This window comes from Protopterus annectens, chromosome 10.part0 (genome assembly GCF_019279795.1).
Source record: "Protopterus annectens isolate FY-2018-M chromosome 10.part0, PAN1.0, whole genome shotgun sequence".
In the NCBI taxonomy this organism is placed as follows: domain Eukaryota; kingdom Metazoa; phylum Chordata; order Ceratodontiformes; family Protopteridae; genus Protopterus; species Protopterus annectens.
Genome location: NC_056744.1, coordinates 1430968532 through 1430982577, shown reverse-complemented (window position 1 = coordinate 1430982577; position 14046 = coordinate 1430968532). Strand labels below are relative to the sequence as shown.

At 39.5% G+C, this 14046-nt stretch overlaps 1 protein-coding gene across 4 annotated transcripts in view; it reads right to left on the bottom strand.

Moving 5' to 3' along the window:
* Window positions 1-14046, bottom strand: part of CAMSAP2 (calmodulin regulated spectrin associated protein family member 2) — a 1491011-nt gene that overhangs the window by 228128 nt on the left and 1248837 nt on the right. For all 4 annotated transcript variants that reach the window (XM_044086048.1, XM_044086049.1, XM_044086051.1 and 1 more), the window contains one exon: window positions 6224-6306. In XM_044086048.1, the coding sequence (XP_043941983.1) occupies window positions 6224-6306 (83 nt within the window). The remainder of the gene's footprint in view (window positions 1-6223; window positions 6307-14046) is intronic.

Genomic DNA, 14046 nt, shown 5'->3' with positions numbered 1-14046 from the left:
GATGCTCATGCATACAAAGAAATACAAAGCAAAACTCAATCTGATTAAACACATGTTAAACATGCCTAAAAATAATCCAGGAAGTCATAATGGCCAATGTGCATCTAAGATCCATTGAAAGTAATCTTCAACAGATCACTGGCCAGTAACCAAGTGCCTGAATACGGAAAGCTGCAGGAGTGGTGCTCTAATGCAAAATGGCAGAAGGGAAGCAGGAAAATTCCGGGGAACTACAGGCCTGTAAACCTAACAATTGTCATATGCCATTGTAAAAATCCTTACGGAAAGGATGGCTGCTTTCCTGCAGGACAAAAAAAAGCAGTATACCAAAATGGTTTTGTGAAGAGAAAATTGAAAATCAAACATAATAAAGTTTTATGATGTGGGTTGCACAGAAACTTGACAATGTAGTAACTGAAAGACATGGAGACTTCAACAAGGCCTCTGACTTGGTTATGCACAAGTGGCTGCTACGATAAATGGAAGGGTTGTCAGTAGGACTGAGACAAAAGAGATGGACTGGGACCTGGCCAGACAGTAGGAAACAACAGGGTCATAATAAGAGGGATGCTAGATGTACGAGAAGTGATTACATGAGTACCTCAGGGACAGGGTGGGTTCTGTACCATGTACCCTTCAATATATTTATCTAAGACGCAGCTACAGGGATATGAAAACAGGATCAGTCTCTTTGGAGATTCAGTGGAGGCTGATGGGATGCTTTTAAGGAAAGATTTGGAAAATCTGACCAGTGGGCAGAAATATAGCAGCTAAGGTTAAATGAGAAGTACTGCACTAAGCCAAAGCAGCCCTGACATAAAATATGAGCTGGTGGAGTGGACCCTGATACCAACACAGCACGAAAAGTAGTTTATCACACTTCGATCAGACCAATATTAAATGAATGAAAGGGCCACAGCAACACAAATCCAGATGCAAAGTTGTAATGCACCAAATCTATCAGACCCTGGTATGACCCACAACATCCTGCATGCAGTTCTAGACAGCACATAGGGGAAAGACATCAGCCTTTTGTATAACGTTCAAGAGAAAACACTAGAAGGGTGTGTGGACGTTGAATGGAAGGGTTTGACCACAGATAAGAGCAACTTGGATTGGTTCTCATGACAATGAACAGGGAAACATTATGTGAAAGAGATGTGAAAGCTTCACCCTAACCTAAACAGACAACGTGAGGTAAGAGTCTCAGATTGTGGAGATGAGCTATTCCCTGGAACAAAGAAAGATTCCTAAGCCTAAATGTACATTAACAACACTGTTAAGGATACCCTTGCTAAGTATCTTACACTATTAAAAATTATTCAAGATGTTTCTGTGAGAGCTTCTGTTAATAAAGGTTTGCTGGAATACACAAACTGTTTGCATTCATACTGTCACGAAAAGGGGATATTATCAGCCCAGCTATTTGGAATTTTGTAATTAATTATATGTTATTTGTGAATTAATTATATGTCATTTGTGACTATCAACATGATGTATACAGGATGCCTGTGTTACAAATGTATCAGAACTGTATGCATACCTCTCAATCTCTTAGCATAAGAAATCTGGTCAAAGCCACAAATAATGGGGAGACAAAGGCCCAAAAACTGGGGAACTTTTTAAATATTGCTCTTACAAACTTTAAAGTTGATAGACTAACAGGTTTTGCATTAGCATAAATTTTCTGAAAGAGATGAAGTCTAAAACTCAAATATCTGCCAATATTTTCAGACTTCAAACCTCAATAATTGGCCAGCGATTTGCAAGAGAACCTCAAATTTTAAGAGGAACACACCAAAAATTTGAGGTAAAAATCTGGACATTCTGAGAAAATCTGTACAGTTGAGGGGTATGGACTGTATGTCATGTATATATCAAACTTGTTTGTACAGATGTGTTGAAAAAACGTTTTTGCAAAAAGAATAAAATGTAACTACAGCATGCCCTACTGGAAAAGAACAGAAATGTACATGTACTATTGTAAGTGTTTAGATGTATATATTTTAACAGTGGAAACTAGAACACAGGACGTTAAGCCTCAGTCTAGTAAATTTTAGAAAAATAGCTGAAATTAAATTACTTTATGGCAGCAAGGAAACACAGAGTCTGTGCTGAGAGGTTTTCTGTATTGTCTTGGAAGTGTTTTGTTTTATGACTTCCACCATTTGCCAAAGATCTGAGGAAAAGCCTTTGCCATTAATGGTTGTTTTAAGTCTGGGAACTAGGACAAGAAATGATGTCATTCTGCAAACTATCCCAGCAGCAATATTTGAGATATCAATTTGAGAACTCTCTGTGAGAGACTGACCATTTTGTATCCTGTCTTGGACCTGACAAGATCCATTCACCACACATCAGCCTTGCACTTACGTTAACCAGGGTATAGTAATTCTCTTAGATAAAGTCAGGAATATAGCAAAGCTTAATTTAGATGTTTTTCTTTATTTAAGACTGTCCTGCAATGTTATTGTAAACATTTCCTGTGATTTTGAACTCTGAAGTCACTGTAAATATATAAAGTATTTTTCTTTTTTATTTATTACTAAATGTATTTAAACCTTTCATTGTGGCTGATTTGTCTAGAGATATTTAAGTTCCTGCATATTTATTCGGTGACACTGTGTAGGCCACTCTAAACAGCCTTGCTCTTGGTCAAACTACCATTTATATTAATAGTAACATTACACAGTAAAATTGGACACCCTTTGTTAAGGGCCTTAAAGTAGCTGATAGGTTCTGGTGGCAGTAATAACTACCTTATAGTCTGGGCAGAAGGGGGCATAGCTAGTAAACCTGTGCCAGCCTTTATCGTGTGTGTGTGTGTGTGTGTGTGTGTATAAAACAAATCTCCAAGAGTGCATGCGTCAGCTTCTTCAGCAGGGACACAAAGCAATGGTTGGACAGAGAGAGTGTTGGAGGACTTGGCTTGGAACCCTGGATAAGAAATCAAATCTATAGCTGTGCCAGCGAGGAGTCTTACTGGGGATCTGGAGGAGGAGGGAGAAACCATCCCTGAACTGACTGTGGTCTCTGTGTGCTCTTAAGGGAAAGTGCACTTGATGTAGAGAGCTGCATCTGGTAACACTGTGCGTATAACTTGTAATCCTCCCAGTGTACATCCACCACTGTTGCCAGTGGTGAGGACTGAGGCTCCTTGATTACTGGTCCAGTGGTGGGGCATCACACATACTATGCATTTATTTCATTATTTCTAAATGTTTACAATTCAAATGACCAAACAAATTACCAGGATTACTTTTAAAATGCTACAATTTAAAAAAAGGTGTCTTTTATTTCTTGTTTTTATATTCACATCAGCATCTTCTAAGACAACTGCTTTCCTTGTGCCCCGAATATGTTAATAAAGTGTACGTTACCCTCTTTTCTCTGCCTTTTAGACTTCATTGTTTTAGCTCTCAAAGTTTAAAATTATTTCTAGGTACAGGGGGAAAATAATGCCCATGGCCTCCAAGGCAGCAAGAAACAGCAGGCAGTATGGCAGGCATCAGGAGCAGCAGGATGCCCAATGGGCATGTCAGTGGCCGTGAAAATGGAATGTACAATTGGCAATGCTTTTTGTAATGGTGCGTGTGGACCATTACTCTCATCACATAATTTAGGGAACATTACCTAACACACATACTGGAGCATAAGTGTGATTACAGCAGCATGCAGAATTTCCTCTATGCTGTAGCATACTTTTACATGTTGTACTTACATAAGCATATACTGTACACCAAGCGCAAAACACTTTACCTCCCCTATCTACATGCACTTGTTTATTGAAGCTGTGGGCATGGTGCTGCATGCTTCTCTTTGCCCACAAGACATTTGCAACTGCCGTATGTCTCTGCAGCTGAATGCTACTTCAGACATGCGTCTCCAGCAAAATGCACTGCAGGGAAATGTCTTCCAATCTAGGAACCAGAACCTATTACATTCTGCACCTATGCCTTGTATAAAGTCAGTGTTTTATATGTTATTTTCAGCAATTTTTAACAATAATTTAAAATGGATTTTTTATTGGTGCCTCTGATGAAACTTTACTGTATCAGTTATTTTTAGTTCAACAACAAACAGCTCACTTTCACTTCTGTATTCAACAATGTGTTATTTTACACATCTTTAGAAAATGCTTATTTACCAGAATTTCTACAAAACTGATTAAATGTAGGACAATATTTCCTCGTGTGATTAGAGCCACATCCATAACATGAGGTTTGACTTCCAACAGTGCAACACTTCCTGTGCACGCTCAATCTTCTCAGCACCATTACTGTTAAAACGCACTGTAAGATTCTCATTTTTGCCCTTTTGTCTGACTCAAATTTTATCTTGTATACTTTAATGTCCTTCCTTGATTGTTTTAATCATGTACTTGTAATTTCACATGCATATGCAAATATCGACAGCTTCTGATAAGGTGAGGTCTGCTTCTCTTATCAGCCTGCCCCTCATCCGATCATTTCTTATATAATTAAAAATGATTAAACATGGAGAATCAAACAGTTCTCCAAATTCACACACACTAACTTGATTATTTAGTTCAGTAACATAAGATTCTAAAGCCTGCATGAGACCTTGTGCCCTTATAAAGTACAAATGGTGAATAAACAAGTTCTTTCTAGGCTCACAAATAATTACTGAAATTCTGTACAGTACTGCTGTCTTTCTTCTCTTAAAGGTAAACATATTAAAAAACCTTCAAATATTCTTCCCCAGTAGTATGTAGAAATGTGACAGTGTATTTCTGACTTATCAGATATTCCACTTATAGGAAGGAATAAAATGTCAGGATCCAGATATTCCAAGTTTTCTGTTAAGCAAAAAGTGAAGTCATTCCTGATGGCTTCTTCTATGTTTCTAAGCACAATGTCTTGAAAACACAAATCCCACTGTTCTCAACTGTTTATTTCTGCAAATACAACTCTTCACTTTGGATGCCATGTAGACATCATGAGACAAATACAATCTGGATGTATGATATTGGATATAGAGACTTGAGTGCATGTGTGATATTTTGGATCCTAGCACCTGACAGACAGCTGACTGTGACCTTTTCCTTATCCAGCCTGGTGACAGGTACATCTGTGTGTCTTCCAATAGCATTGCCTATGACTAGGATATCTAGTTTTGTGTTGTGGCTTAGGGGTTAGTCTGATGAGACACTGGTGTGCAAGATGTCATGTGTACTATGTTCTGCAGTGAATGTATTATGTGAAGTATGCTTGTGTTTGGGAGGTATCTGGTGTTTAGGTAAGCTTCTGGCCAGGATCTTCTCATATGTAGGTTTATGTGTTGTTGATGCAGGTGGTGTGGTGTTCATGCTGACAACCTTAGTGTCAGACGTACTAACTGGTGGGTGAGAGCCTGGATTCTAGGTTCTTAATATAAGTGCATCTCTCACATACTGAATTCGTGTGAGCTAGAAGAAGTGGGGTGTCAGTGTATATGAGGCAATTGCTACATTGCCTCAGGATGCCCATGTCAACCAGGCATGCTGGAGAAACTGTGGGAAATTGTTCATCCACAATGCTAGGTAAGTTTAATGTGGTCAGAAACAGGAAGAGGACTGGAAGGACCACATAAAGTAGAGGACAGGAAAAGTGGTCAAAAATACAAAGGGCTAGTGGGTAAGATCCGTGCTGTTACCTGTTAGTGAGGCACAATCTCGAGAATCACCATTGAAGAACCAGCAAAATACTAAGAGAAAACTTGCAGGCAGAAACGTTTGCATCTGTAACCATCAACAGTAACCACATCTGCAAGGCAGCAAGCGATGGTGTGCTTCGTGCTAACGCAGAGCTTATATAACAAATGGATTTAAACAATAAAAATGTTCAAAACTGAGACTGTTTCAGCCACCTTCAAATGAATGAGTTCTAACTGCACACTCCTGCCATAAGGGTGCAGGTGAACTCTCTCCAACAAAAGATAGCCTGGTTTAGTGCTCAAGTTATCAAAACAGAACTAGATTCAAAAGATCTGAATCAAGTCTATGCTACAGCAAACAAAGTGCAACAAATTGCAAAATCAGCTCAATTAAGCAGTGGTACAATAGAATCACAGTTCAAAAGTGCAAACACAGTGAAAAAAAAAACTACTTAATGGCAAGGTCAGTATGGTGAAAATATTACAAGAAAAAAAAAAACAACGGTACAATAAAAAGTCAAACACGGACAAGCACACAAATACTATGTATAACTGGTTTATACTGTACCTGATGGTGAAGATATTGGTTGCTGCTGACCAAGACTAGGTGAGGGAAGAGGTTGTAATGGTTGAAAAGCCATATTTTCGTTCCTTAAGATGAAATAATGAAATTTGCATTTGATAAATTCTTACACTTTGCTGATTTATTTTAAATACAGTGTGCAGCATTTCCTTAAATGTAAACATAAAACTACAATGGTGCTATACTGGACTACTTTGGAGGCTCTTCACAAATATAATGCAGATAAAATCAGTCTGAATACAAGGTTCAGGCAAGTCATAACGGTAGCATTTAGAATCCAAATTTACTGAATATTGTACCATATACAAGACGCTGTAAAGTTCAGATTAAATATGCACATCAATGACAACAAATTACAGAGCTGTACAACATACAAAAAAGAACACACAGAAAGCCGACAGCCTTCATTACCTTCTTACTATATAACAATGGCTTTAAACTGTTCAAAAAACTGCACACTGAATAGACAACTCAATCAGCATACCCACTGTAAATCAATCATATCACAATCGAAAGAAGTCTGCCGATTCAGTTTTCTTGAGAAACCAGATCTTCTCTATTGGAATACGCTCAAGTAGTGGATGAATAAAGTACAGTTGTGTAAGTAAAATTATCATAATAGTAGACACTCGAATGATCACTGCTATTGTAGCCTTAGCTATATGGGTTACATCCAGCCTGGCATAAAAAAACACATAAAAAAAACAGGGGGTGGAGAAAGGGAGCGTCTACTAATCAATGATGATTTGAACATCTACTGTTATAAGTTAATTTACACAACTGTACAGTGTTCATTATATTGATCACTGCTGCAGTAGCCTTAGCTATATGGGTAGAATACCCTAGCTAACTACATTTTGGGAAGTGGAAGAAGAAGAGTCCAGGAGTCCCTAGAGAATGTTCCTAGCAAAGCTTGAGCTGGACCTATAGAAGGAATTAAGCTTATGGTACTTTGCAAAAGTATGTACAGAGGACCAAGAAGCAGTTTCTAGAATACTTCTAGAATCCAACCCTTTCCAAAAAAAAACACAGATGAAGCCAAAACCCAGGTAGAGTGGGCATTGACCATTCCTAAAACAGTTTTGTTACGGTGAGTATAACAAAAGGTGACAGCCTTAGACAACCGTTTTGAAATAGTCTGTTTTGACACAGATTATCCCTACTACATACCTTCACAAGAAATGAAAGCTGATCCATAGATATGAAAGATTTAGTGCTGTCAAGAAAGTACCAGAGTTTGTCTGTAAACATCCAAGGTTTGAAGTATCCTTTTCCCTCATTTTTAGGTTTATGACAGAAAATGGGGAGATGGATAGCTTGGCTTAAAGTAAACTCAGATACCAATTTAGGCATAAAAGAAGGATTAATTCTCAAAGAAACCTTGTCTTGTGGAAAACGAGACATGGTTGAAGAGCTTGGAACTCAGATACTCTTCTTGCAGAGGTCAGAGCAAAAGTAAAAATAGTTTTCATGTTAAGAAGCTCAAGTTTGCCAGGATGGCAGGTCCAAATGGAGCCAAGTCTTAGTTTCTCAAACACAAAATTAAAATCTCGAGGAGGGGGCACTGGTTTACTTGGAGGTCTGTTGTGCAAAACCCTGTTCAAAAACATTTTGACATGAGACTGCTTTTTGAAAGAGGAGGGTCTACGGGACAGCCACGCTGAAATGGCCAATAAATTAACCTAGATGGAGGAATACGAAAGGGCTTGAGATAGTAACTCATAAATATTGTAAAACCAGAGAACAACTAGCCCTGAATTGGTATTAGCTACATTGTTGGCGTCAACTACAAAACTTTTTTTCCACTTGTTAATATATGATTTTCTAGTAGCAGACTTTCTTGCCTCCATTAGTACCTGCTGTACATGCTTAGAAAACAGGAGCCTAAAAGGAATTATCACCCTATCATCATGGCAGGCAACTGAAGCTGACTGATGTCGGTGTGTATCAAACACCCCTTTTCTTGCATGAGTAGATCCAGTATGTGCGGAAGCTTGTGGTAACTGCCCATGGACACTTCCAATAGAAGGAAGAACTACGTTTGCCTGGGGCAGAAGGAAGACAACACAATGATCTTGTGGCATTCCTTCTGAATCTTCAGAAGTACCCTGGATATTAGTGGAAAGGGTGGAAAAGCATACAGGAACATTCCTGTCCAAGTAGAAGAAAAGCCATCTGTTTTCCAGGCCTTCTTGCCTTAAGACCTGGAACAGAATCTTGCCAGTTAACTGCTGAGAGAGGAGACGAAAAGGTCTAGAGGAACTTCCCTCAGATGGACCAAATCTTGGAAGAACCCCTGATCTAATTTCCATTCATGAGAGTCTTCCCTTGTCTTGCTCAGCTTGGCAGGCACACAATTTTACTCTGACAGAATGTAGGATGCCTGTGGAGTAAGAAACCAACATGGCTACTCCATAAAGGGGGTATGACCTGGATCCCCTCACTTGTTGATGTACCACATGACTGTGGACTGTAGTCATGGGGACCAATGATGATTCAGAGAGATGACTGCCTTGAAAAAGGCAAGCTTCTCTTCAATATTTATGTGCTTATGTCTGCCCCTGGTGTCCCACATGTCCTGCACTTTTATCACTCTTGAAATTGCTTTCCAAGCAAAGTCCAAAGCATCTGTGGTAACTGACTGCTTTGGAACTGGGAGGGAGAAGGGAAGACCTGAATTTAAGGATATCTGTTGCCTCCACCAAATAATTTCTCTTCTAACAAACCCTTGTACCGAGATTTAAAATAACAAAGGGTGATGGTGTTGAGACCAGAGAGACTTTAGATACCACTGTATATTTTTCATGTGCAGTCTTGCCAGGGATATCATGAGACCCAAAATCCTCAGGTATTCTCTCTGTGACGAAAATCTGAGTGGAAAACCTTAGAAATAGATTTAGATATAGCACTATTTTTTTTCTATGGAAGAAAAGCTCTATGATGTCTTCTTGACATCTCAGGAACACCATCCTGCATGAAGAAGTCAAGAAAGACTTTTGAATGTTCTTTTGGAATCCCAGCTTGTGTACGAGATCTCTCACACAAAACAGAGAGAGAGACTGCTGACACTTTGAAAAAGACTGCAAAGATAAGCAAGACATCTAACTATGGAGAAACCTGGAAACCCTTTAGCTTGCTATGAGCTATAACTGAAGCTAAACACTGAGACCACTCTTGGTGCAGTGGATAGTCCAAAGCGTAAAGCAGAGAACTGATATTGGGATACAGATACACAGAACCTTAAAAACCATCTGAAGTCTGGATGAAGAGGAATGTGATAAGCATCTTTTAAGTCTAGTGTTAACCAGGAAACTTGAAAGAGGAAGAAGAGATAAAGCGTTGTGAAGTAACATCATTTTGAATTTGGGAACTATCACAAACAAGTTTAGGGAAGAAAGATCCACAAATGGTTTCCAAGCATTTTCTTTCTTTGGCATTAAGAACACCTTAGAATAAAAAAACTCTTCCCCAGCTGGGAAGGAGGAACTGGATCTACCACTCCATGAGACAGCATGTGATGTAGAACCAGAGAAAACAAACAAGAGTCTGATCTTGAGGAATACCCCCCTGGATAGAAGACATTTTCTCCCACCGCCATCTGTAACCTTGATGAATGACCTTTAGAACCCATTTGTAAAAAAATCATCGGTTGCCAAAGAGAAAAAAGGACAGTCAGATTTTCTGGAAGAAAAACAAAAGGGGCTGAGGGGGGGGGGGGGGTGTCACACCATCTCTTGAACAGTCATTCAGACTTGCTGAACTGTCTTCGACTTTAGGAGGTTCAAGTTTGTTTGTTTTTAATACCATTGCCATTTCTTTTTAAATGTCTTGTTTTCCTTTATTTTGTTGAGATTGTTTATTTGCTTATTGTAAAGCTGAATGAAGAGTTAGATAATCAATTAGAAAATCTGGAAAAAGGTTGAAAAATCGTCCAGATTAACTGGATCAGCTAACTCCTTTCATCACACTTTTTGATCAGCTCTGCAGCAAAAGGGGAAAATTTAAACCCCTCTATCCAAAAGGGAATTTAAAATCACATTTTATCATTACACCTAGGTTCTGAGAAAGCAGCCATGCAAACCTCCTTAAAACAGAACCAGTGGCCATATCCCTGGAAGAAGCATCAACAGAGTCAGACACACATTGTAAACAATGAGTAGTGACATATGCAACAGAAGAAACTAAATTATTTAAAGCAGATTTTTTCCTCGCAAAAAGAAACTGCAGATAAAACATTCCTTATACTTTCACACTTAGTCAAAACAAACTTAACATATGAGCCTGATAATTCAGAATTCTGAAAATCAAACTTACAGTATACACTTCCCCCTCATACTTATTTTCCTATCCTGATCCCATCTTTATCAGAAACAGTAAGACTGTAAGAGTTTAGCAGCAGTGGGATCAACTAAAGTTCTAGTTACTAGGTCAGGTATGGGAATATATCTGCCTTTTTAGGGGTAGCTGGCTGATAATCAGGAAAACTGCAAGCAGTAACGCATATATCCTCTAAAGCAGACAGAACAGGAGGAATGGGTGCAGCTTCTGGAAATTCCTTATGTAACAACAGTACTTTCTGAGATACTGAGAAATGCCAGTGTTCTCCAACTGAAAATACTGGCACATTCCAGCAATAGACTCAGAGAAAGATAACCCCCACACAGGGAGAATCAAAAACTGACCACAATCTGTAAACTGAAGCACTTGGAGCCATGAGCCACTTGAACAGACTTTATTACATAAATTAAACACACAGTGTGTTTAATTTATGTAATAAAGTCTGTTCGAGTGCTCATGGGCTCCAAGTGCTTCAGTTTATAGACTGTGGTCTATTTCCGTTGGAGGGGCACTTTTTCTTCATTTGGTTGTTGGTCGAGAATCAAAAACTGAGCTTTCCATTGAATCTTAATCAGAAATCTGAGGAGAAACCCCTGTATCTGTCCCTTCATCTTCCTATTCAGAATCTTGAATCTCTTCAGAAAAAGAGGTTGCATCCCTCACCCAGGAAACTATGCCTGTCTGTAGAAATTTGAGGAGGAGTAGACACATGCCTAGTTTTCTGTTTTGTTATGACAGGAAAAAGTGGGCCAGCTGTGTTAATAATGGCAACAGCAGCTTCCCCAACAGGGAAGCCTACTCTGTCATTTCCCAGGACTGACAAAAGTCTCTCTCCCTTGCCTGCTGAGAGGGACCCACAAGAGCCACAGAAGACGTGGCTAACCCCTGGTCCATAGTGGCTGTAGGTGCTATACCACAGGGAAATGGAGTAAAAGATGAGTGGTTTTAGGTACAATAAATAGCTAGCCTGCTGTGGTAGCAAAGTGCTTGCTTAATCTTTATTTTTATTTTTCTGGCTGGAAGAAGGACCGATCATGGGACCAGTAGTTTGTTCCATGGAAAAGCAGAAAATTGTGCTGTTTCCCAGGGAAAACAAACACCAAAGGCAGGTAAAAACTTTTTAAAAGTCACTTTTTCAAGGAAAAGCACTTTAAAACACTTAACCAGCTCCCAGAACTAAAATGAACTCAATTTCTCCACAGAAAAAATGGCTTTTGGTTACTTTACACAACTTTTAAACTGACAGGAAAAAAAGAGAGCTCCCATTCAAAAGTATAATACAGTTTTGTGACAGTCCTTTAAAAACACAAAACTCCTAGCTTTCAAATAACTTTCCAGAAAAGAAAAGTGACAAAACACAAATATTTAAAAAATGGAAGTTTTCTCCCTAAAGGGAACTTATTTGCCCAGCAAAAGGATAGTACAAAGCAGGCTGCTGATCCTTGAAAGCCTTATAAGAGTGTACTCTTTGGCAGCAGTGAAGATTTAAAGGACTTGACACCCAATCTTGTCTTTTTGTCAAGCTCATCTGGATCTGCCTGACAGTTTGGGCATGCAGAATTTGCCCTGAAGCTTTAGAAGCTGGTCAGCTGTTGTATCCTTCGCAGGGTATAATCCGTATAGCTACGGGTACTTTAACAGTGATCAGTACAATGACTGTCTATGTTTACTTACCATGTACAGGACAAAATGAAAGGCAGAATCACACACAAAAACACTCTTTGGCCAACCCTACATTAAATGACAAAATAAATTATTGTACATACAAAAACAGCTGGCTTCTGGTCCTTGTCTTACTCAAAAACATGCTGATTGAACAGCCTACTTGGCATCGTAGAGTGATCACAACAGGGAGAAGACTGACAAACTCACATTCCCTGCAGCACTTCACTCCAGACTGTGTTAATAAAACTTTGCAGGCAACTACATAACACTAAAATGCTCTCTGGAGCAGAATAATAGAATGCAACTTAAAAAATAAATAAAAGTCATGGCTTTCAATGCTGCCAGTGTGCCCATAAAAATAGCTCTACAGGTAAGCAAACTCTGCAGCACCTGCATAAAAAAAGAAAATGCAGACTCCACATAAAGACATCACTAGGGTTCTTCACTACGATTAAAAAGGGAGGGGGGGCAGAAAAGTACAGTTGTGTACACTTACCATAAATGTAGGTGTTAAGAGTGTATTCACTGTTGCAGTCATCACATTTGGGTTATCTGCTTGCAGTAGCCCTCAGTCGGCCAGATTATCAAAGTCTTGGGTCCTGCGTCAGTTGCTGTCTCATCTTCCATGATGTCAGGTAATCAGGGGTATAAAGCATGCAGCTGAAGCCATTACCATCAGTTTTTCTTGCCCCAAATGCCAGGTGTCTCCATAATGGGAAGCAATTACATACAAGGTTACACCTCCAACAAAAAAGCAAATGCACCAAAAAGCTTTAAGCATAGTAAACAAGAATAGAGGTATAGTCAATAGAAGTCAGGGGGCTGGAGGGAGGGTAACTAGGACTGCAACAGTGAATACACTCGAACATCTACATTTATGGTAAGTGTACACAACTGTACTATGTTCTTCGTGTTTCACTGTTGCAGTCATCACATTTGGGTAGATTCCCAACGCTAAGAATGGGAGGAGGAGTTTAGATAGCATTAGGACCAGCTATAAGGCCCTGCAAGACTGCAGTGGCAAAACCAGCTCTGGATTTAGAGAAATCTGGCAAATGGTAATGCTTGGTGAAAGTATGAACAGAACTCCAGATAGACACTTCTGAGAAAGGCTGTAAAGGTAGATGCAGCCCTGGTTGAGTGTGGTCTTATCCCCTGTGGGACAAGTTTTCCATGGTGCTTATAGCAGAAATGAATGCAATGGCCTATCCATTTAGAAATGGTTTGCTTTGAAATGGCCTTCCCCTCTGCCCCTGCAACAAATGCCACCAGCAGCTGTTCAGATTTCCTTTGAGGTTTAGTCCTGTCCAAGTAAAATCTAAGTTGTCTGTGCACATCTAAGGAGTGCAGTATCCATTCCCCTTTGATTTGTGGATTAGAAAAAAAGGTTGGCAAATGAATGGACTGATTAAGAGTCACACTGGATACTACCTTGGGCATGAAGGAGGGACTGGTCCCTGAGCGACACACTGTCCGCATGAAAGATGATGAAAGGCTCCACTGCCATAAGGGCCTGTAATTCAGACATCCTTCTTGCTGAAGTGATTGCTAAAAGGAAGGCAGTTTTCCAAGAAAGTAATTTTAACTCTGCACTTGCAGATGGTTCAAAAGGAGGTAGAGTGAGTTTTTTCAATACAAAGTTAAGGTATCAGGCTGTAGTTGGGGCTCTCCTGGATGGTCTTAAGTTTTTGGCCCCTCTGAGGAACTTCTTGAGCAATGGATGAGAGAAGAGTGGTGGTTCTGTGTTGTAATAAGCAGAAATGGCTGAGGCATGAATTTTGATGGAGGAAAAGGAAAGGCCCTTG